Source organism: Drosophila virilis, chromosome 3, assembly GCF_030788295.1.
Source record: "Drosophila virilis strain 15010-1051.87 chromosome 3, Dvir_AGI_RSII-ME, whole genome shotgun sequence".
Lineage (NCBI taxonomy): Eukaryota > Metazoa > Arthropoda > Insecta > Diptera > Drosophilidae > Drosophila > Drosophila virilis.
Window position 1 is genome coordinate 15,400,102 of NC_091545.1, and position 26,332 is coordinate 15,426,433.

At 42.1% G+C, this 26,332-nt stretch overlaps 3 protein-coding genes across 4 annotated transcripts in view; 2 read left to right on the forward strand and 1 right to left on the reverse strand.

Annotated features, from left to right (window-relative positions):
• Positions 1-484: 484 nt before the first annotated feature.
• Sfxn2 (sideroflexin 2) lies at positions 485-2,586 on the reverse strand. Its single transcript, XM_002047532.4, has 4 exons — positions 2,000-2,586; positions 1,673-1,938; positions 1,015-1,553; positions 485-947 (listed from the first exon to the last, which is right to left on the reverse strand). The coding sequence occupies exons 1-4, from the start codon at positions 2,013-2,015 to the stop codon at positions 788-790; spliced, it is 981 nt and encodes a 326-aa protein (XP_002047568.2). The 5' UTR covers positions 2,016-2,586; the 3' UTR covers positions 485-787.
• Positions 2,587-2,866: 280 nt separating this feature from the next.
• On the forward strand, positions 2,867-10,024 carry Ugt316A1 (UDP-glycosyltransferase family 316 member A1). Of its 2 annotated transcripts, none has more exons than XM_015175853.3 (5): positions 2,867-3,608; positions 3,676-3,870; positions 3,929-4,142; positions 4,198-4,426; positions 9,993-10,024. In XM_015175853.3, the coding sequence occupies exons 1-5, from the start codon at positions 3,154-3,156 to the stop codon at positions 10,007-10,009; spliced, it is 1,110 nt and encodes a 369-aa protein (XP_015031339.1). In that variant the 5' UTR covers positions 2,867-3,153; the 3' UTR covers positions 10,010-10,024. The 2 variants fall into 2 exon arrangements, with proteins under 2 accessions (XP_015031339.1, XP_002047569.1); XM_002047533.4 differs by lacking the exon at positions 9,993-10,024 and adding an exon at positions 5,178-6,544.
• A 10,547-nt stretch (positions 10,025-20,571) lies between these two features.
• nkd (naked cuticle) overlaps positions 20,572-26,332 on the forward strand; it is a 41,551-nt gene continuing 35,790 nt past the window's right edge. Inside the window, exon 1 of the mRNA XM_032435237.2 lies at positions 20,572-21,654. Within this exon, the coding sequence (XP_032291128.1) occupies positions 21,591-21,654 (64 nt within the window). The 5' untranslated portion in view covers positions 20,572-21,590. The remainder of the gene's footprint in view (positions 21,655-26,332) is intronic.

Here is a 26,332-nt window from a genome sequence, read left to right on the forward strand (position 1 = left end):
AAAATCAATTCAAACTGTACCTTGAAAATGTCCAAAAACAAAAACAAAAAACGAAAACAAAAAAAGTTATTTAAATTATAAATTTAAACGCAATATGGCGAAAATACATTTCGTACATTTGTTGTAGTACAAGAGCACAAACTATGAGTAAATGCCCGATAAATAGTCGAACAATAAATACGAAAGTCTCCACGTAATTAACCAAGAATCAAATCGAAAATAATCTAACTAGTTGTGTTTTGCACATTTTGTAAATTTTACAACACAATCCAGTAAAAAAACAAAACAACAAAAGAATCCGCGAAAATTTGCTAATTACAATATATATATATATGGGGATATATACATATATATATATCTTTATCTATATATACACCATATACCTAATAAAACCGTTTATAAGCCCACAGCTCAAGCGATGTTTTAATCAATTTCTATTTAAATTTATTTCGTAATCGACTTTTAATTTGTTCAACATTTAATATTTAAGGTATTTGCAATGGCTTTTATTTGTTTTCGAATGATATATATATATATATTATAATACTATCATATAAAGTGAGTAGAACATCATGTAGAAAATGATTTATGCAAATTACACATTCATACAAATTCACACTGTCAAAATACATAGAATTTTGAAACGAACAGGAAACTCATGATATGATGTGACATAGAACAAGGAACAATACGTTGCGCGTTTCTGTAAATGCACAAAACGATGATGACAAGCTAAAATTAACATTTTATTGTCTAAGCGTCGAGCTGGCCTATTGCCAAATCCATTTTACAGGCCCTTGTTGAAGTACACACGATTGGGCACCTTGTCTCCAGTACGCTTGACCATATCCTTATAGAGTTCCGGCTCAAAGGTGCGCATTGTGGAGGTGTCCAGACTGCATTGTTGCGGGAAAATCGCACAGGCCGTGGGCACCATGAAACAGAGGCTGCAATTGATAAAGCAACATTAGTTTCCGCAACTTTAATTGAGGGCATGTCGTGCGAGTCACTTACAAGCAGCCCACCATGAGCGTTTGGAAGGGTGCATTGATCCATTTGATGCGCCTGTATGCGGGCAACTTCTCCAGTCGCTGCATAATGACGGGCAGCAACAACATGCCCGGCGCTGCCATTGTGATTCTCGATATGGTCACCTCGCTGATGCCTTTAATGGCAGCCAGTCGACTCTGGCCGACAACCTCGCCGTCGGCATTCTTCACCTCAATGCCATTGATGATCTCGTTCTGGCGCATAAAGGGTATATTGACACAGTTCGCTGCCGCCACAGCCGCAAAAGGCACATACCGCTGCAGAAACGGCGACGCATTCTTCGACCAGTAATTCTTGCATCCAATGGCGGCAACTAATGCCGCGGTCGTGGCCGACACAAAGGACAGGCCCAGCTGCGTAACACTGGTGGGCGAGTTGGCATTACGATTCGTATAGTTGACGACCGCATTGAAGGACTGATTGAGAAACTGCCAGAGCACCACGGCGGATACGGTGCGATAGAAGGCCAACATGCCGCCCGTAATCAGCATGCCACCGGGTACCTAAACAATGAAAACACATCACAGCATCAGTTGGCCAAGAAACTTGCACAAATGACGTCAGCATTTGGCTATATATAACGCTAGAGAGTGCGACTGCAGCTGACTGTCACGCGACTTGCCTGAAAACTCATCCGGCCGGCAAAGTTCTGCAGCTCCCCTGTATCCGGATGGAATGCCGAATAATACAGCTTCAGATTGTATTTAACTTCTTCGGGTTTCAGATTCTCCTTCTGTTTGCCAGCCCGATAGTTGTCCACCATTTGCTTGGCCTGCAGCAGGCGCTCGTTGGACACGACCACCGTGCGCGGATCCGTCATCCAGGCATAGTACTTAAAGCGACCCGTAAACGTCTGCAGATCGAACAACCGGTTCACATCGATAATTGCTGCAATAGGAAAGTGTTTACAAAAGCGGTTGAAGGTAATTTTCTTTACAAAAAAACTCACATAATTTCTCCGACATGTTGTTTGGCCTTTTGAACTGCGTCGGATTTCTTTCAGTTACGTAACAATTTGATGCCCCAATTAAGGCTGTTATCCTATCTATATAGCTGCCGGCGAGAATACACTTGAGTTGTGTGTACTTAGGGCCGAGTCTTTGTGTCAGTGCGATTAATTCCGAGCAGGTGTTACGTTCTCACCTGGCTGCTCGAATTTATGCCGTCTAATGCAGTTCAATGCTGCAGTTGTTGTTGTTTTGGCGCAGCTCCAATAAGTCACATAAATGTTGTTGTAGACGGCCAGCCGTTTGGCAACGAGATTGCGCATCTGGTGGACATTACACAATTGAGTAATTGCTCAGCTTCAATTTTGTTATATATATGTATGTATGTATCTCTATATATATACGCGCGCGCACACACACACACACACACACACACCCTTAATTCGCAGTCGCAATTTATTTTATTTGTATTGTATTATTTTTATTAACTCTTTATCCAACGGTTAGCCGGATAGTTATCGATAATCTGCAATCGCGTCGTTTTAAATAATAGCATTTTCTAACGGCTGGTGATATTTATACCATCTGACAGTTAATCAATTGTTTTGTATTTATATCATCTGCTTTATTTGGCAAGCTATGCATACATTTGCACAAATACAGGCACCTTTTTTATATTGTGATTCAACTGCCATGCACAACAAATGTTTTGTTTCCAGATAAAAGGCTTAAAATTAGCAACACCGAATCAGCTGTGCGTATAGAGAATTTAATTATCGATTCATTGTTTGCCTATTTTTATATCGATTACGCATGATTTTGCCATTCACATGTTGCAGCCGCAAAGCGTCTCTGCAGCCCTGGCGCAATCGTGTTCATATTGTTGTTGTTGCCGTTCTTTTCACTTTCGTTGCGCATTTTGTACACAAATTTCGTGCTATTTAATAAATTTGCATTAATTAACGAAGCGCTTAAGCGCAATGTAGGGTTGTGTAAGATTAAAGTGCAAGCGTAGCAAAAATGAAGTCTAGTTGCAGCGGCAGCAGATAATAATAGCATCTAGGCAGCGGCACAACGCAAAGTAAGGAAGTGGCTGCAAACCGGAAAATAGAAACTGGTCCGGGGCCGAGGACACAGAGGTTCATTGCACTTCGAGATGCGTATGCTGCAGCTTTTGTCGCTTTGGCTGCTTTGCAGTCATGCAACAGGCGCCAATATCCTGGCCGTGCTGCCCAGCGTCTGGAGATCACATTATCTATTCGGACGTCGTTTGATGCAGCAACTGGTGGCAGGCCCGCAGAACCACTCGGTAACGCTGATTAGCCCGCATGCAAGGGGCGAGGCTGATGTGGCGGCACCGCTCTACAAAATACGTGAGATACGCATCGAGGATCAGGATCTCATGCAGAACTGGCTGGACATGGGCATGAGCTTCGAGGCGGAACAGATGCACGCCCAAAGCGTCATGGAGCGCTTTACCCGTATGATCTATGCGGGCACCACAAATGTGGATCTCCTGCTATCGGATGCACAGGTGCAGAAACTGCTCACCAGCGGCGAAAAATTCGATTTGCTAATTGTGGACTTGTTTTTAAGTGATGCATTGCTTGGGTAAGTTAACAGCAGATCAGGAGCATATCGTACGGCGGAGAGAGTTTAATCTTTACCGTTCTTTTAGTTTTGCCTATTACTATGGTGTGCCCACCGTCGCCATCAGTCCCACCGGTGCCAATTCGTGGCTCAACAACATGTTTGGCAATCCCCAATCGGCCTCCCTTGACCCGAGCAACTTTTTACCCTTTACGGAGCGCATGAGTACTCGGCAGCGCATTGCAAACACACTGATGAGCACCTTTGAGCGCCTGACCTACAAGTGAGTGGACGATTTTACCTATTTAAAATCAGAACTCATATCCTTAATTTTCTTCCAGCTTTTTCCATCTGATCTCACAGCAATCGGTTTACTCCAGTCACTTTGAGGTGCTGGTGAATGAACTACCGAATTATCGCGATTTGAGCAAGAATTTGAGCCTCGCACTGATCAACTCCCATCCCGCCATGGATTACCCTCGCGCCTACTTGCCAAACATGCTAGAAGTGGGCGGACTACATTTGCGGGATCCCCAACAGCTACAAGTGCCAAATGTAATTAAATTTGTTTTAAGAGAGCGTTTCGAAACTAATCCCAGTTTCTATTTAGCATGTGCGTTCCTTTATGGAGGCCGCGCCTGGCGGCGTCATTTATATGAGCTTGGGTGCTGAAGTGCAAACAGCTCAGTTGCCCAGCGAGAAGTTGTCCACATTTCTGGACGTCTTTACGCATCTCAGGGAATTTCATTTTCTGCTTAAATGGGAGACTGAAGAGTTTATACAGCCGCTGCCCGATAATATGATGATAAACAGCTGGTGGCCACAGGAGGCTATACTGGGTAAGCTTAACCTTTTTATAGTCTTGTAATTTTGTCTCGAAGAACTCTTTGAATCTAAAAAAGCATATTCTGGTTCAGTATGAACAGCCTAGTCGGTCCGTCTGTTTCTATGCAAACCAATTTCTCAGTTTTAATGGGCAGACAGAACACAAATGATATCAAAGAAGTTAGATGTCAACAATTAGGTTCTTGTACAACAAGTTTTTTAGTTGTTTAAGAGAATTTGATAAAATTTTGCATTTGCGAACTTCACCCGAAGACACTTTGGATTGGATTATGGTGTAGAACTTGGAGAGGAAATAAGTGCGGTTTTATGCGGCTTTTTATGGTCTCTGAAACAAACCCTTGGACTATACAAAAACAGCCTGATAATCCAGGGTGCTCAGTTTACCCAGAAATCAGGTCATATTTCTTATGAACATGGGATCCACGGTCGATTCTGTTAATACCCGGAGTTCAGACTATGCTCCTTCCATATGACGAAAAACTCATCAATGGACTGTATCATATAGCTATATATAAGGATTGTCGATAAATGGTTGTTTTATAAGGATACCTGTTGGATGCTCAGCAGCTTTTTACGAGCTACACTAGTCCCTCAACATATCTGCAAACCCGCATCAAATTGGACCTCCATATAACACGGCTGTAATAGGAAGGATCGGACGGAAATCAGCTTTTGTTTTTCTACAAGGATCTTTAATCTTCATGTTACATATGATGTCATCTCTTGAACTTATTTGCCTTGCAGCGCATCCGCAGGTCAAGCTATTTATCAGCAGCTGCGGCCAGCTGAGCGTTTGGGAGTCGATTGCGGGTGATACGCCCATACTTGCCATACCCATATTGGCCGAGCAGGAGGTGCTGGCCAAGCGGCTGCAGCAGAAGGGCGCAGCGCTAACGGTCGACTACGATGCTATTGCTTATGATGCACTGCTTCACAGCATCAGGCAACTAACGCTCAATTCGAGCTATGTGCAGCATGTGGCCAGGCTGAAGGCGCGCTTAAACGTAGGCAACTCGGATGCTTCAGCCAGAGCGCTCGGCTACATTGAACTGGTATTGGGCACTGGAGGCGCGGATTTTCTCAAATCGCACGCAAACTCTCTCAACTTTTGGCGTGCCGAGGGCTTGGATGTACTATTGCTGATTGGGCTAGGCATTTTTGGCATACTGACGGTACCGTTCGTGGCCACTTGCTGTATACTGCGCAGATCCTACTACAGCCAGGCGGCGCAGGATCAACAGCAGCAACCGTATCGCACCACGCTCAAGGCCGTGGGTCGTATGCACAGCTACGGGGATCCCAGTAGCTGCACAACTCCCGGCACATCGGAGCCGTTGCGGAGGACGCGTTCGGCTCAATCGCTATCAGCACGCTCCAGCTGCTCCAGCTTTAGTTCGGCAACACCGTCAAGCAATACGTCGAGCAATTCGACAACCCCGCTCGATCTGACACCACCGCCGCCGTCGGCCACAGTCGTGCCGTCCCTGCAGCTGTACGTCAACCAGGGAGTTTATGCAACACAAAAGACATCACACGATGACCGGATGGAACCAGCGTTTTTATAGCCATGTGTATAGTTATTAGCATGGCATAACGATATATCTCTAGACTTCACACCTTACCACTATACAGACATATTTACTTATATATATGTATGCATATATAAGAAAGATATGTATTTGTCTAATATCTCGTATATCTATTAATTTAAGCATGATTTTATGTATCTATATTGGGTTGTGTTCCCAGATATTGTTTTTATGTTAGATTACAAAATTAGTTCACTTACTTAGAACGTAGCCGTGATACGACTTTAGAAATTATTTTGTGTGTTTTTAAGGTATTAAGTGTATGGTCCGACTATGTTTAACAACAGTTTAAACTAACGTTGTTACTTATTTTCTTATTGGTATGATTCTTAATGCAATTACAAATCGTTTAACGAAATTGTAGTTGATCGATCAAGGCCACGGGGAGGGAGAGGGAAAAGGATCAAAGGTTTACTAAATTGAAATATTTGTAATCATTTTGGCTGAGCGATATTGTATATTTTCTTTATAATTTTATAACTTAAGCTGGCTTCAAAATATTATATATATTTGCAAATGAAATGAACATGGTGTATGTTCGATTTTTAAGTGGGGAAATTTCTTGATAAACTTCGATTGTAAACAGTTTGTTTTATATTTAATCTTTTATTGAATATTTAAATATTTATGTTCCTGTTAAAATTGCTGACAGGAGGTTTAAATTTGGTTTCTGATTCCTAGCAGGAAACATTCTGGCAACGCTGCGCCGCCAAGTAGGCAACGGCTTTTCATAAAATTGTCACTTCTATTTTGGTAGGGCAACTCTGTAACTAGTTCCTCAATTTGATAGGTCAGATTCTATTAAACTTTGCTTCAACGAATTCAGTTTAAAGGCGTGTTCAAGCTTATTTTCGATTTTCGTTCTGATCATTATTTTCCTTATTTTGGTTTCAATCAATATCTACTTGTTTTCGGAAGTGTTTTCCTTGCATTGTTGGAAAGAAAAGTAATTGAGAAAATAAAACAAATTGAATTATTTGAATATTCAAGGTATTGAAATCTATTCATGAATGTAAATGCGAGATAGGTTTAGTAAAAATGTACAACAAGCATTTTAGAACATTCTGCTCGATTTTGGCAATTTCCTGGAGCACGAGCAACAATTAATTATAAAAAGCCCATTAAAAACGAATAACTTTTATAGGTAGCACCTTGATTTGGCGTATAAAACGAAATTAACATTATTGTTCCCTTTAATTGTTTTTTTTTTCTGTGTTAACTTTTGTTATTTCTCTTGTGCAACAAAGCAGAAAAAAACCACACCCAGCGGATATTATTAAAACAAAAAAAAAAAAAGGAAAGACAAAACAGTTTTTTGTAGCATTCAAGTGTGAGTAACAGTTAATGTTAATTATGGGCGGCGATGCCAATGGAGGCGTGTCTAATTAGCTGCCACAGCGGCGGCGGCGTCTGTCGGCCCGCTTTGATGTGCATGACGGCGTGTGCACTTCATTTAAGCCGAGTGCGCCTCAAGTGTCTCTAAAGGATGTGAATGCCAAGCGATGCGATGCCAAGCGATGCGATGCGCTGCGATTCAACGGATGCAGCCAGCGGGCCCCAACTGGGAACGGGGTGCAAAGGGCTGGCGCTGCGCTGGCACCTGTTTGCATTCAACATTCAAGCCACGCACAGAGATACACACACACACGGTCGTAGAGAGAGAGAGAGAGGTTGCATATGCTGAAACAAAACCAGGAGCAGAAACACGGCTAGAAGTATGAGTTTTGGCAGTTGTTTGCCGTTGGCTCCGGCTGGGGAATGTGTGCGGCATAGAGCATAGAGCAGCTGGTGCAATTATTCAGTTGGCTTCTCCTTGTTGCATGTTAATAAAAGTGTAATTATGCAGCACGCTTATGTGGCTGGCATCTGTGGCATAAAGGGCTGGCTGACTTTTCAACTGCAGCACAGAGTGCACTTTGTGCATTCACTTTTCCACTCCCGAAGCCTTTTTGATGCGCATATTTTTGGTTAGACATGGGAAATTTGATATGTATATGCATGGCACAGCTTCTCCCGGGCAGATTCCACAAACTAGGCGGCATAATATAAATCTTCGTTGGAGATCAAACATGCAGCTCTCAACTTACGCTGTCAAGCCTATATTATTTGCAGTCAAGGAACGCGCATATTGGCACTCTGAAGGTCGAGCGAACGCACTTGCCAATGTGGCCAAAAGGCGTAGGCCGACGAAAAGCCTGCCAGCCGGGAGCAGCATGGATGTCATGGATGTCAACCAGAAAATAAGCAGAGTCAAGTCTTGACTTTGACAGGCCAATGCATTGAAGCGCAGCCGCAGCGAAGAGACGGACATTTTGACATACCAAAGGTCTCGGGTTACCGCTGGGAACACAGATCGAAGCCGGGCCCAGGCCAGACCATTAGCGCGACTGTCAGCTGCCGGCGTTGGTGACAAATGCAAGCGGGTAAGGATTGAAACGGGGTACACTGCATCAAAGGCCCATTGACAGCGGCAGTTCTCCACACCCTCTCTGCCTCCCGTTCAGCTGCAGCATGCGCAGCGGCTTGTGGCGCCTTTGAAGTGCAAGCTACAAAATTAATTGCATGCTACATGCGGCCGCAGAGGGTGCTGCTGCAGCGACTGTGCAACTTGAGAACTGTAAATCAACAATCATCATAACTATAACTTTTCGCCCCAGACATGGACAACACCGACCGACCGGCTGTACCCTGCCGCAACGCCCTGGGAATGCTGTCAACAACATGTTGCCAGTTCTGCTCGGCTCGCTTCATTCCCTTTCAACACGTTGTACTTGCAGCACTTGACTTTTGTCATGCCAAATCCCATGCATATACAGTGAGTGGGCGTGTGTGTGTGTGGGCGTGTGTGTGTGTGGGCGTGTGTGGCCCCTTTGTGTGCAGTTTGCAATTTAATTACTTTTGAGTTATGCAACAAACAACGGCACAAAGTTGGCCAAATTCAGTGCAAACAGGACCCTGCAGTGCAGCAGGACAGCAGGCAGTAGCCAGATTAAATGTGCCCGGCTTCGAGTTTAAAATTCATAATTCCCAAAATTAAAGTTCATGTTGCGTCAACTTGAGCAGTGTGAGAGAACTGCAGCTACATATTGCGCATCTCTGTGTATCTGCAAAAACTTTGCCAGTTGTTGTTCACATTTGCATTATCGATCGCTGGACACTGTGTGCGACACACACACACGCACACAATAACAACAACAGAATTTGCATAAATGTTCACAAATTTAAAAAATATCGCATATATATACATACAGACAATGTGGCAGCTGTTGCAGCGGCAACAAAAACGATACAACAAAGTCAGGGGATACGTGTGTGAGAAGTTAACCTGAGAACAGCAGAAATCAAATTAAGCAAATTGACTGAGAGTATTACACTAGAAACTACCCTGTACCCAGTTCTAAAGCAATTTACACACATGTGAAACTGTTTGTTCCGATTGATTGACTGACTGGCTGAGTGCTTGGCGATCTATGCACTGTCAAAGCCCTCACAGGCAGCGGGCGGACTTTCTTTTCTGTAGTTACTTTACTCTAGAATATGTTTACGGGCATGGTTTTTGTATATATCCACCCATATTTGACGGGCACTTCACTGGAGCTGACAAAAATGGTTGAAAGTATTCACTGATCTCAGCACAGCTCGGGTTAGAGGGTATCTGCTAGTCTTGCACTCCCCATCTAGCACAGCCCTTATTATGTATGAGCTTGTGTTGGAATTTATACGCTCTTTTAACAAACGCATATCAAGTTGAGTTTACTTTTTTGGTAGTCTGCTGCGCTGAATAAGAAGAAAAATGATTGTTAATTACAGCCCTACTCTGCGATTCTCATGAATTTGAGTATTTTTATTATAAATATTTCAATGATAAGCCATGTTTGCTCTCTATTGTAGTTTTTCTTTGCTCATACTTTCACTCAAGCCTACTCTTCCTCAGTCTCATCTCATTTCTCTCGCTTTCTTTTGTTGTTAGAATGGAGTGTTTCTTAAAAATCTCTGGAATGCTCAAAGGGATGGCAATAAAAACTCATGCGTGAGATTGTGAATATGCAGGTGAGTACACATTTACATATATATAATTCGGATTATTTGTTAAGGATATTAGTTTAGAGGGTGATTAATAGCTGTCTCTTCTTTTCCATACATAGAATAAATTGTTATTTTATGGATTTGCCTACTCCTAAATAAAATTTAAAAAAATTTGCTTTATTTTACAAAAAGTTATTGCTTGCCAATCTACGTGATGAAATAACAAAATGTATTCAACCATAATCGATAGTTAATTATAAGTTATTAATTTTGAAATTCCCATTTGCGGTCAGCTAATGCATTTGCCACGTGTGCCCAGCTAACTGTTAATGCCGCATCGAAAGACTTGGCCATGCGATGATCTTGCTTGATTAGCTTGATCGCCCGCGCCAACTGCCAGACTGTGTGTGTGTGTGTGTGTGTGTGTGTGTGTGTGTGTGTGTGTCCCGCCCCTTCCCCACTGCAGCACAGTTTAATGTGCATGTGCTCATTTTAGCTTGGCCCGAAGGCGTCTGTGGCCTGCACCTTTTGATGTGCCGCCATCCACATCGCCAACGCGGGAACAGTCGACTGGCTAGCTGAACTGGTCAGTCTGCCTGTCTGCCAGTCCCTCTGTCTCTCTGTCTGTCTGTCCGACCCTCGGTCCGTCTGTCTTTGTGGATGTCCGCGCCACCCGTGCGAAAAGTTTGCTGTCGGCTCGCTCTTATCAACTGTCCAAAGCTTTTGCGCTCGTTCAAATCAATTTGAAGCGGTCGCCATCCGCGCACCACACACAAAGCCAGCGGGAGCAGTCGGCGAAGGGGGGACCGGGGGATTGCAGTGCGCATGCGCGGCGTTTAAAAGCAAACTCGAATGACTGACACATAGAGGGCGCTCGCGCGCCTTGCAAATGCGGGACATGAGATACTCGTGTATCTGAATCTTCATCTCCATCCGCGATCCGCCATCCGCCATCCGCCGTCCGCCGTCCTCGAATCGCCAGCTGTTGTCGGCGGCCTTTTGGCCTGAGTTACTGCCTTTGTTCTTTGCCGTCAGCGTTAAATGCTTTTTTTGCGGCTTTTATTAAATTATTATTTACTTTTATTACAAAGCGCGACGGCCGCATGGCAAATTGATGTGATATTTCAATTTGTGACGCTTGACGACGCTTCGTGTATTAATCTTTGATGTGCACATACCTACATAGTTATATCATACATATATATATATATAAATATATGTACACATCAAAATATTAATGCTTCAGTCGCTATACTTGAACTTCAAAGCGTTCGGCCAACCCTTTGCTAATAAAATTGGTCCAAAAATAAAACAGAGACAGATGCAGATACAGCTACAGATACAGATACAAGTACACAGATACTTTTGGACAGGGAGAGAGAGAGAGAGCAACTTCAAAGCGTTTTTCAGCATTGCCTCGGATTGGGTGGGCGAAGGGGTTTCTTGCTCATAAGCATAGGCAATTGAAATGCTTAGCAAGAGCGAGCGGGCCACAGATTTGCCAAGCTTTACGTTTCGCTGTTGTTGTTGTTGATTTTGTTGTACATAAATGTATTTGCTGCCTACTTAAGTTGGCAGCCCCGTTGCCACACCCCGCGCCACGCCGTCACATTTTAATTGTTGTCAACCCACACGGAGATGGACACAAAGCAGCCGCACCCAAAAGCGTCGCCCCTCTCTGCCGGCCAGTCCCTCCATTCGGTTCGGGCGGCTTTGGTTCGGTTTGGGTTCGGTTTGCGCCGCTCGACTCTGTCGGTACATGAAAAAGACATCAAAGCAAATCTTGACAGCATATATATGCCTGTTATCTGCATCTAACAGGCATACACTGAACGGCATGCATGAGAGGTGCGGGTAGCGGGGTGCGGGGCTTGTGTGTTGCAACGGATGCAGGCCACCACCAATCCCCCCTCTCTCTCTCTCTCTCCCGCTGTTCCACTCTGGGTTGACTGCTCCTTGCGGAAACTCGTACACTTCCTGCTCTTCTACGGCTCTTGGCTCGACTTGGCTCGGTTCGACTGCACTGTCCACTTTCAAGTTGCCTTTTCACTCATCCAAACAACAAAAACCTTCCTTCGTTAGCCAAACCAAATGCAACTCTCGAATAAATGTGTAAAGCATGTCAAATTGCGTACGTGTAGGCAGTTGGGCTTTCATTTTGGTCACCCGGTTGGCCATAATGAAAGTCTTGCTGGTACTAATTTGATTTGCATTTGCAGTTTCTACCCAATCATGAAATCTGAACCCTTTGACGTTCATCTACAGAGTAAAGTAAAGCTCGCCGCAATTCATAAGCTGCCCGTCTCCAATTGAAATAGAATTGGTTTATCGAGAAATGCACGAAGATTGTATACCCTTACTGAACTACGTTCGACCTATAGAAATACTTCACTTTACTTTTCAGGGAGTGCTCTTCTATACAGAGAAGACTCTCTGGGGCTGTTGAAGCTTTTAATAGCTGAGGTCTTTTTCTAATAAGGAACTCACGATAAGGTTAGGTAACATAGACGTTCCTTGAGAAACTTATTCACACCTAATCATTGGGAATGTGCAGACATGTCATATCGGCTATTAAACACCTTTAGAGTTGAGACAGGCATATATATCTTCATCATTCAGCCAGTGGTTGAGCTTTGAATGGATTGCGAGACTGCGCATGCGTGAGCCTTGAGTTATGGCAATCAAATGGGCCCATGTGTGGCCAGCACCAGAGGCTAGTAAATCAAATTTTTGGCGTGCCGTGTAAACAATGTTATAAATCAGAAAGCCGCAAGACAACAGTCAGACAGCAGCAGGAGCAGGAGCACTGAGCTGGGGCAGGGGCTGGGCAGAGGTATGTATGCTGAGGCTGAGGGAAACGCCCACGCAGACAAGGAAAACGCAGGCGGATTGCAATGCGCCAGGATGCATATGACGCATAAGGCTATTAACATATGAGACAGGGGCACGGACAGCGCCATATGGAACATATGAAGCGGCAGTCGTGGGTGTGCTAAGTTAAGATTTACTGTGCCGACAAATAATTGCAATTGAGACAGCGACAAGCTGGTTATTTAACTTCAGTCTCTGGGCGCTTACCCAAAAGATATCTCCAGCTAGCTCAATTAATTTTCGACAATTGAAATCAGACAAACTGAGGCGCAGCTATATATTTTCATACAACTTCAGGCTAACCCCACAGCGCGTTTTATTTTTGACTCTTGCTCAGCCGTTTAACAAAAAGCGCGCTTTGTTTTGGATTTTTTGTTTTTGTTGTCGCCGGCATACAAGAAAATACAAATCTGTCTGGCTTTCATGGAGACGCATAAAAAAGAAAAACAACAAGACGACCAGCCGCAAAAGTCATTAACGCCCAGTCAAAAGACCGAAAAAAATAACTTGCAGAGGGAACCAATATTAAAACACAGTGGCGGCGGCCAAGGGGGCCAAATAGGGGCTTAATAAAATTATAGATATAATATATGAGAAATTATATTATGTTTAAGCTGAAGTAAGATCTATAAGCCAGAGCTGACAAGCCAAAAAAGGATCTCGGCTCGGTGCTTTTAAGCCAGGTTTTGGCCCTAATTTTGAAATATTTATTCTATTTGTAATTTACAATTGCCCGTTACACTGAAAATATCGCAAATCATACGTATTTATTTTACACCCAAAATTGGCGTTAAATTGTAATTAATTAAATTACATTAACTATATCAATGAAAAATAAAAGTATTCGCAATAAAATTGTTAAGCGACTTGAAAAAGTTGAATTCAATTTATGAATATCGATAACCTTGGCCAGGTTAACTGTGTGCTTAGCCTTACAGTACACGTCCAAAGTTATTCATTGGCACGTATTCAAAAGTGTACTCACAAATTATTAAAAAATAAGTTTCATCAGCAACGTGCGGGAATATGCTATTCATATGGTCATAAACGAGGCATTTGAAGTGTTGGCATTGTCTCGCCGTTTCTCAGTCGGTTCGGTTTGTCTTCGTGCCGCGCATTGCACAACAAATCAATTTTTTACGTTTAGGAAATTACAATTTTTTATACATTTCGTTTTGTTTTTGTTAAATAATAAAATGTCGAAAGATGTGCCACAAAGAAAAACTTTCGAGCACACTGAAAACGCAGCAGAAAATTGATTTTCGAGTCTTGGGCCACGGACAGCTAGACAGCTGGATGAATGCTATGGGCTGGATAGATGAATATGGATGGCTATACGGAGAAACACATTCAACTGGGCGGGGGGGCGCTACTCTCTTGGATGGCGGCCGCCTCGAATGCTGCGTGTCCGCTGAGTGATGTGCGCATGGACAATGAAGCTACGACGGCATGAACAACAACTGAATGAGGCGGCAATCTCTGTGTTGTTGCTGTTGTTGTTGTTGCCCCCGCTTAATCATGTCTACCTCTCCGGCTCGGGCTTTGGGTGTATGACACCGAATGAAAAGCGTCAAAGAGCCAGCCGACGCAGCACGACTCGAAGACGAATTGAAGACTCAAACAACTCTCCGCCCCCCCTTGCCCGTGTCCGTGTCCGTGCCCGTCTCAGACGCCCGCCGCAGCAGCGGCTTCAGCGTTTAATTAAAAGGCAAAGGCGGTGGCCAACGGTTGATCATTATCCATGACAGTCAGATAATGCCCGACTCCGGAGGCTGCCACATCGCTTGGAGATTGTGTGTTCGGGCTGGGTTTTTTTTTTTTTTGAAGTTTCAGTCTGGGCTGGAGTTTGAGTTTCAGTTTGAGTTTAAGTTTCCATTGGGTTGGGCATGGGGCACTTTGGCTGTGACTGTGGCAACGCCTTCCAGTGTTTGGTGTCCGCACTTTAAAAAATTATATTTTATTTTCATTTGGCCTTAGAGCTCGCGCTCTCTCTCTATCTCACTATAATTTACCGCGAAAATGTAGCATATATTTATTTGAATATGTGTTTCTTTTTTTTTTGTTGGGGCTATCATAAAAATGCATAAATTATTTGTAGCTAGCCGAATAGAGTAACAAGTCGGAAAGCTAGTTTTTGTGCAAGCAATATATATGTGTATATATTATTTTTCAAAATTATATGGTTCAGTGTAGGGTAAATAATTTTGGGGCAAAAACTTGAAGTGTGTGTGAGAAGAAGACAAAAAACTACATATAAATTATATATTCTACTATGTGTATAGCAATGTGTTGCTTTATACAAAGTTTTCCTGGAATATTATTTCAGTTGCCTGTTTTACATTTAGAAAAATATTCCTAAAAAAGTGTCTATTAGTATATTATACAATTGCTTTGAGAACAATGTACATAAAAGATTTTGAATTATAGCTGATAACTATTTGATTATTTATATGAACACCGATTTTAAAATATATATACTTAGCTGAATTCAAAATCTTGTTCTCCAATGAAAATATTTTGGGTAATCTGTAGACAGCTTTTTTCTGATATTCAATTAATTTCTTAGCTAATGAACACAAAGTATTTCATTTTATTTATTTATTTTAAAGTTGCTTATTTATTTTTCTGTATTAATTTTCTAAACAGAAAATTCTGTAGTATTTTTATTGGCCATAATTTTATTAATTGTTTTGAAAATATTATCATGTCGAACTTGCCACAGAGATTGCAAATCAAAACAAAAATTCCCAGTCATCTACACTTCATTGATTTCCTGCTCAACTGTTGCCCATAAATTTCAATTAGTTTGAATATTTGTTGTATATTTTCAATGTGAGCGCCGATCAACAATTCGTGCATTTTATTTATTTAGCTAAATGTTTCGAGGGTGCAGCAAAGCGAAGCAACAAACCAAAATTTATCAAATAACGAGAAAGTAAGAATATCTCTGAAGTTGAAATACTCTTACAGATATTTCCATTTTGCAAATATGTGAGAAGATTGCAACTCCAAGCCGACTTTCCCATTGTAGCTATATTATATAGTTGTCCGAAGTTGATAAGAAATTGTATATATGAAGAGAGAATAGGGAGACTTACATTTCTTAATTTAGATAAGAGTAAGATATTTATATAAACAAAGAAGTTTATCATACCTACCTTTGGGCCGATCGATCCTATGGCAGTTATATTATAGTAGTAGGCCGATCCGTCCGGTTCCCACATATGCCTGCGGACAGACTTATATGAATATATCAACTCGGCTCTTGATGCTGATTTAGAATACATATAGCTTATGCAGTAGGAGATGTTTCCTTCCATGCGTTACACATTTAATGACAAAAGTATAATAGCCTTTACAAGGGTATAACAATAAAAACATTTTCAATAAATTATGAGTGGAGCGTAAATTAGATACGCAGATAAAATGGGATAGATTGCGCCACAACGACATTTACAGGCCGTGCTGCTCATTAAAAATTATTTCCCAAAATTAAAAGCAACAACTGATCGTTGTTAGAGGGACCCTAAAGAAATTATATATATATATATATTTTTTTTTTATAAGTTTTTCGACACTCGTAAAAATGTAAAATCGAAAATGTAAAATCGAAACGATGTACGCATGCAACTATTAAATAAATTAACTTTGTTGTAAGTGCTGGCCATAAATATTTATGTATATGCCTGGCCTGTCATAAAATTCCAAATTCAAATGAAGTTGTCGTCGGTCAGTTTGCTAGGTGCGGGGCGAGCCGATAGACGATTGGGGGGGGTGTGTTTATAAACAAATTTTGAAAACAATTATGAATTATCTTTGGCCTCGTCCGGCTGTGCCACGACAGGAAATTATATTGTTGGGCCATAAAAGTGACAGGCGAGCCGAACCATTCATCGAATATCCAAAGATCTCTTAAGGCTGGCTGGCAGAAACATGTGCAACTTGCCCCGTTTGATGTTTGTGCCTCATTTTCCAAATGACTTTTACGCAGAAGTCGTTAAAAATCAACGAAAATTTCCAATTAATTTTGATAAACACTCCCCTCGCATCGCTTATGCATGCATGCGCAACTCCTACCCCGAAAAAAAATTGAAAAAAAAACAAGTTACAAAAAAAAATTGTTGTTCGAGTTGTTCTATTGATTGCTTGGCAGAGAGCAAAGACCAATTGTTGCTTATTAGGCCGAAATCGTTAAAAATCTATTCAAACACTTACGCACACACGCAGACACACACACACACAGGCACAACCAACAAAAAATTGTCTACAAAATGAAGCCATTCAATAGGCTGGCACATTTTATGAGCTTTTTTCGGGCTGATTTTTGGCCGCCTTTCTTTGATTTTATGATTTTCAGTTACAAGAGTTTCCAAGAGTCCGCCTCATGTCCGGAGGTTTATCAACAAGCGATTAGGCCACATAGAGCCTCCAAATTGCGGCTGGGATACTTTTATGGCGAGATTAACGATGCCAAAAACACGCTGCCAGCAGATAAATTTTTGGTATTGAAAACAAGCGATTGCAGCGTGAGGGAATTCCGATTTTATGGCTTGAAACTCCAAAGCTAATTTGGTACTAAAGCTAAGGCTCAGAGGGTTTTTCAACTAATTCAACGGGAAACTAATCTAAGAGGCTAATTAAAATCAAATGTCAGCAGAATCTAGCATCTCCTTCAATCATACTCAATTACTTTGGTGCTCAAATCTGTCTTAACATGCATCTATAAAATTAATTAGAAATCATATAATGAAGCTGTACAGATTTACGTGACGATTACAACGTGTATATATCTGTATGGTTTTTTGTAATCTCAGAATTATAAGCCTATAAAGCTTTCTTTTCCCTATCTCTAGCAGTATCCATTGCAATTACTTGATTTTTGTAAATCTCTTAGGTCTTCAACTGTTTCTTTCAGTTTCTTTTCTTGTTTTTTTTTTTTTTTTCGTACCGAATAGTTCGCTCTCTGACGCTCGTTTGCTTAAGCAACGCCTTTCTATGCGATTTTCATGAAATTGAGTAAGCAGCTCAAACTTTAAGGTTGATATTCACAAAAACAGGGATATTAAAAAAGTTTTGTGCCTTCCCTTTCTATTAGTTTACCCCACACATCATAGTGTATTGTAGTGTGCATCTATTTGCTTAACCTGTACCATGATGGACATTTATAAAGGGATGCACTTAATTTTTATTGGTTTTCCCAACGAATATCTCTTTCGAAAACTAATTATAAAATGCCATTTAGCCTAATGAAGTTCCATCAACAAGTAAGGCCCACAGAAGCTCATCTCTGCAACACATGTGTGACAGCCAAACCAACCAGCTTTCCGTGCCTGGTTGCAGCTACGGCCCATGTCAATTAGAGTGACAGTTGCCGGGGCCAGCACTCAGTCAGCGTCGGGTGTGTAGGGATTGTAGGGAGTGCTAAAACTCTAACGCAATGACCTATCCAGCTGCAGGGCCACTCACACATACACAACACGCCCACTTTTTGCGCCTGTTTTGGGTAATTACATTTGTGAGGCAGCAAGGGATGGGAAAAAATATGAAATGACGGCCGGCGACATATGACAGACGACCATCGACAGAGGAGTGAGGACAGACAGGCTGTTCCATCAGCTTTTGTCAAACGTATTGCGAAAATTGTGCGAAATTTAACAGAACATACAAAACATAAATCAATAAGAGGCTGGCAGACAGAAAACAGAAAACTGGCCGGGAATGAGCAGGACAGACATTGAACCGACATCAATCAAAAGCCTGTAGTTGGTTAAATGAGCGTATGGAACAATCAAAAATTGCCCGCATCCCCTGTGGCTGGAGCTGCACAAAGGAGGGAGCGAGCGGTTTCAAGTAGGGGGCCAAAATTATACAAAAGAACGCCATGAAATTAAGACGACTAGCGACGGATCATTGATGCTGCTGATGATCAGAATGATAATGATAATCATGCTGCTGATGCTGATGCTGATGATGATGATGATGACGCAAAAGAAGCCAGAACAAAGGCGCTGCAGGAAACGAAACCAAAACCATAACCAAGACCAAGACCAAGACCAAAGCCAAAGCCAAAGCCAAAGAAAACCGAAAGAAGCAGCAGTCAAAAGAAACCCTTCTACTGCCCTCTGGCTGTTGGAGAGGGGTGCCAGCGATGCGGGGCGGGGCTTACTCCTTTTGCGGGTCCCGCTGCGATCGCGTGTTCTTCTTCAATTACAGCGCCATTATACGAATGCGGAACGTTTACGGTGTCGGCGATGGTGCTGGAGCCGGTGCCGATGCCGATGACGATGCCGATGACGCTGTGCGGTGCCGATGCCCGGGCCTAAGGCTGTGGGATGGAGGCCTCTGGACGCACAAAGCCGCCGTCGCCGACGATTTCTGGTACCGGCAGCTTCTCCACTTGCCAAAGACAACACTTTTTTTTCCATTTTCTCTTTTTTCTCAGTATTTTTTGGTGTTTGTGGGCTTGCAGCGTAATTCAGGATTCTGGTTGCTCTGTTATTATCGTCGGGCTTGGGCCTTGGAGCCGGGGCAAGTTTTTGGCGGCTGCTGCTGGGTAATTGCCCCGATGTCGAGCACAGCGGGCGGCGGCATTAACAACAACAACAACAACAACAAAAACAATAAGAACAACAACTGAGCTCTTCTACTCAGAAGCCAAAAAACTGAACGTCTGATCAGTGATCCTTCAAATTATAAAACAATTAAATTTCAAAAAATTCTTTGAAGTCCGAGTAAATTACATATATGTATATGTATTTGTATTAAGTTAGATCATGAGACATTTTAACTGATATTTTGTATAGTGTCTATATGAGATATAATACAAAGGATAGGATATCTCGTGGTCTAAATACATAGATCTAAGAAACGATTATATAATTTTTCGTGACTGACTGAACGATTGTGTTATAAAGCACGATTTAACCTATGTGTTATTATATTATGATAATACTTGTTTGGGCAAGGACAAGGTGCTGTATAAAAACTTATTTTAAATAGTGCTTTACTATGCGATTCTCATAAATTCAAGTAGCAAGTGTTATATTATTTACTCTATCTGTGCTGATACTTCTTGTATCACTCTTTATAATTTGATTTATTGCATTCTACCTCGCTCTCGCTCCTCATATTCCTTACATTTTTTCCTTTTAAAACACAATCATACACAATATTTAATAATTAGTCCTTTACCAAAAAAAGAAAATAAAATGATGCAGAAATTAAGATTATTTACATTTTAAATACCTTATTAATACCTATTTGTGGCTACAGGGTATAAAGCGCACTGCCACAGCCCAAAAGAGCAAGTGAAACTCTTAATTGGCAGCTCTTAAATAAATAAATGTCAATGCCGAACATTGGACTGTTGTGTTTATGAATGTTAACAGGAGCATTGCTAGTATGTTACGGTTAACAGACGCCGAGCCAGTCTTCCGCATTGTATTTATCACTTGCTTGGGCCAACAGCGGCTGCGATTTCTGTAATAATATTACAGAGCAACATGTTCCGTTTCCATGCGTCGCGCACTGTGACAGCGATAACAGCAGAAGAGAGTCAATGTTATTAACGCGCGCTCTCTCTCTCTCACTCACAAACCACTTTTTGTTTTGGTAAGCGTCGAAGGCGCCGTTAAGTGTTTCGCGTTTTCAGTTCGTTTCTGTACGCAAGTCGAGTTGGTCGTGTTTGTCCGCTAGGTAGCGCGTTGTGCTTGTCGTCTTCTTCTAGAAAATACGCGCGGCAAATGTGCGTCCTTTACAAAACATAAATAAAAACAACAACTGACTGAAAAATTGTGTTCGTAGTGAATGAAGTACGGTATGTTTAGTGTTTGCGAGAAATATTAGGCTAAAATATTTGCAATTTGTGCGGTGTGCAGCGAAAAAGCAAGTGCCGTTAAATACAAAACCGCCCCGCAACAACAACAACAACCGTTACACCCCAAAAATACGCTGTCAACATCGCAGTCGCTGTCGTTGTCGCGGTCGCCGTCGCCGTCGCAGTCAGCGTCGCTGTTCGCATTTGGAAATACAAATCGTGTTTTGCGCTTTAGCATTTTGCAGTTGTTGTTGTTGTTGTTGTTGCCGCTGTTCACTCGCCAAGTTATTTACGTCGCGTCGCGCAAACAACAACAGCAACAAAACAAAAATTTACAATTAAAATTACGCGCGCTACGTCAAAAAGTATCTGCGAGATACACACACCCAACACACACACCAAAAACAACAACTAGAGAGAGAGAGAGAGAGAGAGAGAGAGGAGGAGAGAAAGAGAAGGAACAAGTCGCACAATATGCGCAAAATTCAACTAAAATGCAGCATATCCCGGCTGTAAAAAGTTTTACGATCCAACCTTAACGCAATTCCCCGACCCGCACAGCCCCGAAATAATGCCAGATACAAATTAAGGTCGCTACGTTGCGCCGTGGCACCTGAGAGCAAGTGTATTAGTCTCAGCAGCAGCAGCAGCAGCAGCAGCAGCGGGAAAAACAACAACAAACAAGGATAACCCACCCACAAAGGCCGTAAAACATTTTGGCCAAAGCAACATTTACAGTTACAGTCGCTACAGGCTCGTAAATTGCCAGCAAAACAAAAAAAAAAAAAAACAAAAGAGAACAAAAAACAACAACAATTGTAGTTGCAACCGTAAGAGGCGGCAGCAGCAGCAGAGATGGCGGGCAACATTGTCAAATGGTGGAAACACAAGATACTCGGCGGCTATAAACAATTCTCAGGTAAGCTAAACTTAACTAAATATTTGGGCTATCCGAGCAGACAATAAAAACAAACTTTAAGATACTTGTCATTTTGTTGTAAACATGCACATGAAAGTTAAAAAACTTAATAACATAAACTTTTCGCACAACTCGAATAAAAAACACACACAAAAATGTGCTAAAATGTTGCTTTGTTTCCGTTTGACATTTATTAGAATATTTTATTTGTATGCCTTAAGCTGTGTTCACACCTAACAATAAATTGAGGCATAGAATGCTAGTATATGCAAAAATGATATAGAACAATTAGTAAAAGAATGAAACACATTTGTTTTCTTCAGTCATTGCCAAGAAATTTCGAAAAAAAACATACATTTTTGTCTATGTTTTTTGAATAATAATAATAAAAGCTTATTATAAAAGACATATTTCTAGATGCTTTGCAGAATGAATGAAACATAGGTGGAAACATTTGGTATTTTAAATAAACAAAATGTATGCTTACTTATTTGTCACATATATGACGCTTAGGCTTGTCTACAAATCCCATACGAAACTAAAAGGTTTCATTTAGGACAAGAAATTCTCAAAAATTCGATCAGATATTTTGTGATGGTCTTATGTTGCGGCACTCGGTGCTGTTGTCTATGAAATAAATTTGAAGATTCATTCAGTCAAGGGCTTCTCCCACATCCTTTTCCAATAATTACACACACACACACACACACGCACAACAACAACAAGAAAAGCAACGAGAATAACAACGGCAAATGGAAAATGTAGGCAATCGACAGAGCGTTGCGTTCTTTATCTGCAAGATACACAGAACGGGGCGGCGTTCGCTTGTGGTCGGTCGGTGGAGAAAAAAAGGCACACAAAAATAGAACGTAGAAAATCCAAAACAACAACAACAGCAACAGCAACTTACTGAACATCAAAAGAAAACGACGCACGAAAAATAAATAGAAAATGGAAAAACCAAAGAGCATCGGCCAAGTGGCCAGGGCGAGCCGAGCGGCAGCTGGAGGAGAGGATACCAAAAAGGGAGAAGTCTCTGTGTATGTACTCGAAAAGAGATCGAATTCGTGATCAATAGAACAGGGCCAGAGACGCGACGCGACTCGATTCGACTCGACTTTGCCAACTTTCTGGACACACACACAAACACAGATATAGACAAAAGCGTGTATCATAATCGTAAATATGTATCCAAGCTGGGAAAGGGTTTCCAAGTGGCGGCCAATCTTGAGGGGCGACCTTTCTGCACAAACAAAACGTCGCGTTGAGAAACATCAATCAATCAATGTGTATCTTTTTTGTTTTTTGTTTTTGTTTTCCTTCTTCTTCGTTTTTATTTTTTTGTGTCAGTTCGGTGGAAACGTTTTGCTGCCATGCCGAGCAGAGTGACCAGGGCAGGGGAGGGTAGAGGATTGAGAAGTCGGGTTACAATTACTGCATCAATTAAATGCCAGGGCAACACTTTGAACCCCAGCCAAGGATCGAGCGGGAACCCTGGCATACCACAAGCCCCCATACACTAATTGCTTGCAGATGCTGTCAGCGAGAAAGAGAGAGAAAGAGAGAGGGTGAGAGAGAGGGAGAGAGAGAGAGAGAGAGAGAGCGAATTCAAAGGAAACCCAAAGGCACGCCGAAGCATGCAACTTCAAAGAAAGCAGCAGCAAAGGCACAAAAAATAAAAACTGAAAAAAAACAACAACAACAAAAAAGCCTAAAGAGAAGAGCAACAAAACACATTGAAATGCCGAACGAGCGAGCGAAAATTTCTTACCTGTTGCAGGTAAATGTAGATAGGCTGAGGTAGAGAGTTCGAGGTAGAGGCAGCTGCTGCTATGCCACAAAAACCTTTTAAAGCCCTCACGTTGATAAACAACAACAACAAAAACAACAACAACAGCATCGAGCAGTTGTCGGCATCGTTGTTGTTATTGTTGAGTCGCCGCCACAAACAAAAATAATAATAACTGAGAGCGGCAAACGGCGTCGGCGCGTTGCAAGGCGGCGGACTCCTCCATCTACAGCTCGCAGCTCGCAGCTCGCAGCTCCATCTTCAGCCGCAGCTCCAACCAGTTCCGCGCTTCCAACTATGCCAAACATCTCGGCGGCCATACACAAAAGCGGTTTAGAGCCGACGATCGACAGACAGACAGACAGACGGACAGACAGAGAGACAGATAAACAGACAGACAGACAAACGAGCGTACGTTGTTTTGTATCTTTCAGATACACACAACACGCGCGCCTGCATTTGTGTGTGTGTGTGTGTGTGTGTGTGTGTGCCTGAGTTGAGCCGCGGGACAAGCTGCGCTTTGCGCACTGTTCAAAAGATGCGCTTTTTGCTTTAAGTTCGGCAGCACAGAGGCCATGCACTGATGCACAGTGGCACAAGAATGTTGTAAAAGGCGATTAATATTTTGCAAATATCAACCATTATTTAATTAAAATCAAACCTAGAAAAGGTCTTCTGTGAGTTGTAATAAGATCTTGTTATGTTTTGCTTAGAAGCACAAATTTATTTTCATACATTCGCATGCTATTTTTCAGCATTCCGTTTTTTTTGATCCATTAGAATGAATATTTGAGCATGTTTTTGCTTCCTGATATTCCGTTTATGCCAAATTCCCGATTTAAGATTGAAAAGACTATCTATACATTTTATACTAAAATCATAAAGTACATTTACTGAAAATATAAACCTCGTATATTTTTTTTTGGAACGAGGCAATTTAAGCTACTTTGTACCACTGTGCGTGTGGTGCGAGTTTCGCAACTTTTGCCTTAGCTCTGGCTCTGTTGTTGTCGCTGTTGTTGTTGTTATTATTATCGTTGTTGTGAATTACGGTAGAAGGCAACAGGCGATTCCAATGGCAGGCAGTCAGGCAGGCAGGCAGTCGGGCACTCATGACAGGCTCAGGCTTCAGTCTTCGCGCAGTGGTGCACTTTTGGGCTGATCCTACCAGAGCGTAGCTCTCTTTAAGCAATTTTCGTAATATTAGCCAGGAAGTTGCCGTTGCCGTTGCCTTTGTCTTTGCTGTTGCCGTTGCCTCTGCCTCTGCCTCTGCCTCTGACATGCCAGCGACCTTATAAGGCCTGGCTCGAGCAGCAAGCAGCGACTGCTGGACACCAGCTCCAACTGGTTTTGTTGTTGAGGCTGTAGCCAGGTCTTTTGGCCTGGGCCGCCAAAAACAATGCCGCCTGTGGCAAAGATAAAAAGCTGTTAGCTTGTAGCTTCTGCATTTTGCGGCCACAGAGATGGCCGGAGAGACAGAGGAGAAGGCATGGGGGCCTTCTCAATCAGAAGATATATGTAATGACTTTTTGAGGTTTTTGTTTTGCTCGTCAGAGTTTGTTTGTTTGTTTGTGTTTGTTGATTTAGCAATTGGCTTCTTGGAAATGTGCCGACAGAGTTCAATGAGCAAACACTGTCAGAGACTGCGACTGCGACGGAGACATTGACTCTGACTTTTGAGTCTTACTCGCCGCCCAATATATATGGCTTATATGTAAATTGTTAGCTCAAACATAAAAGTTAGCTGAAAGCGACAAAAAATGTCGGCAACTATGCTAGTTACTTTCAATGAATATGATGGAAAAATCATGTCAGCCAGTCAACCGGTCAACCAGTTAAATGCTAAACTTGCCCCTAGCCCCTCAACTCAGCCCCGTTGCCAGCAAATTGTATGGTTGAACGGTGTCGGTGCGTCTGACGTCTGATTGATAAGCGCGCTCCGCCTTATCTTAATAATATTTAATGCATGGCATGGCGCGGAGGCCGCTCCAAATGGAGTGTGTGCGTGTGTGTGTGTGCGTGTGTGCGTGGAGTCTTAAGGAGCGCATAGTGAAAATGAAATTGAAAATAATACAAAACGCTTTGTCGGTCATTAGCTTTGAGTGGACGCCGACGCCGTTGTTGCTGCTGCTGCCGCATTTGGGGATCGTCGAATGGGGTCCGTTGATTGTGTCAAAGCGGAAAGCCGCCAAAAATGTTGAACCGCATTTGGGCAGCGGGAGAGAGTGGAAAATCTGTCAGCCCTGGCTTAAAGCTGTGCACGAAACCAAATGGCAAAAATGGTTGCTATTTGTGCTTGTTTGATGCAATACCCTGTAAATAACGTTGCAGAGCAGTAGCTGACTTATAGACTTAGCAAATCTTAAGCTTCATATTCTAAAACTGAAACCTATAAAAAATAATATGTCAGATTATCTATCCGATCAATCAATATATTCAACTCGATTTTTTGATTTATATTATTTTATAAATCTACTATTATAGTTTGACAATTGGACACTTCTTTAAACAGACAACATAAATATATAAATATATATTTTTTATATATATTAAAGATAGCCAGATTGCAGGGTATAAAACGATGCACTCTTCATTTTCCTTTTCAACTCAACAAAATGTGGCATCAAAAGTATTCGCCAGGGAGATAAAACTAAAAGCGTCCAACAAACCAAACCGACGACAACAAAAGCGCGCTACGTGCTTGTGTGTGTGTGTGCGGGTGTGTGTGTTTGTGTGTGTTTGTTTGTGTGCTATTTGGGCGTTTGTCTGTTTTCAACATGCCTTTGTGTGTGTGTGTCAACGGCACACAGACACTTTCCGCTTTTGAAGTGGCTTTTAATTGATAAAAAGCAAAAAAAAAGCAGCTCAAATAAAATAAACCCATAGAAA

Bases quoted from the DNA above. Each gene is read 5' to 3' on its own strand.
- Sfxn2 (XM_002047532.4), bottom strand. The intron at 1,554-1,672 runs GCAAGTCGCGTG...TTCATTGTTTAG, and splicing joins CCGGCCGGATGAGTTTTCAG to GTACCCGGTGGCATGCTGAT. The intron at 948-1,014 runs GTAAGTGACTCG...TATCAATTGCAG, and splicing joins ACGCTCATGGTGGGCTGCTT to CCTCTGTTTCATGGTGCCCA.
- Ugt316A1 (XM_002047533.4), top strand. From the start codon at position 3,154: ATGCGTATGCTGCAGCTTTTGTCGCTTTGGCTGCTTTGCAGTCATGCA. The intron at 3,871-3,928 runs GTGAGTGGACGA...ATTTTCTTCCAG, and splicing joins TTTGAGCGCCTGACCTACAA to CTTTTTCCATCTGATCTCAC. The intron at 4,143-4,197 runs GTAATTAAATTT...GTTTCTATTTAG, and splicing joins AACAGCTACAAGTGCCAAAT to CATGTGCGTTCCTTTATGGA.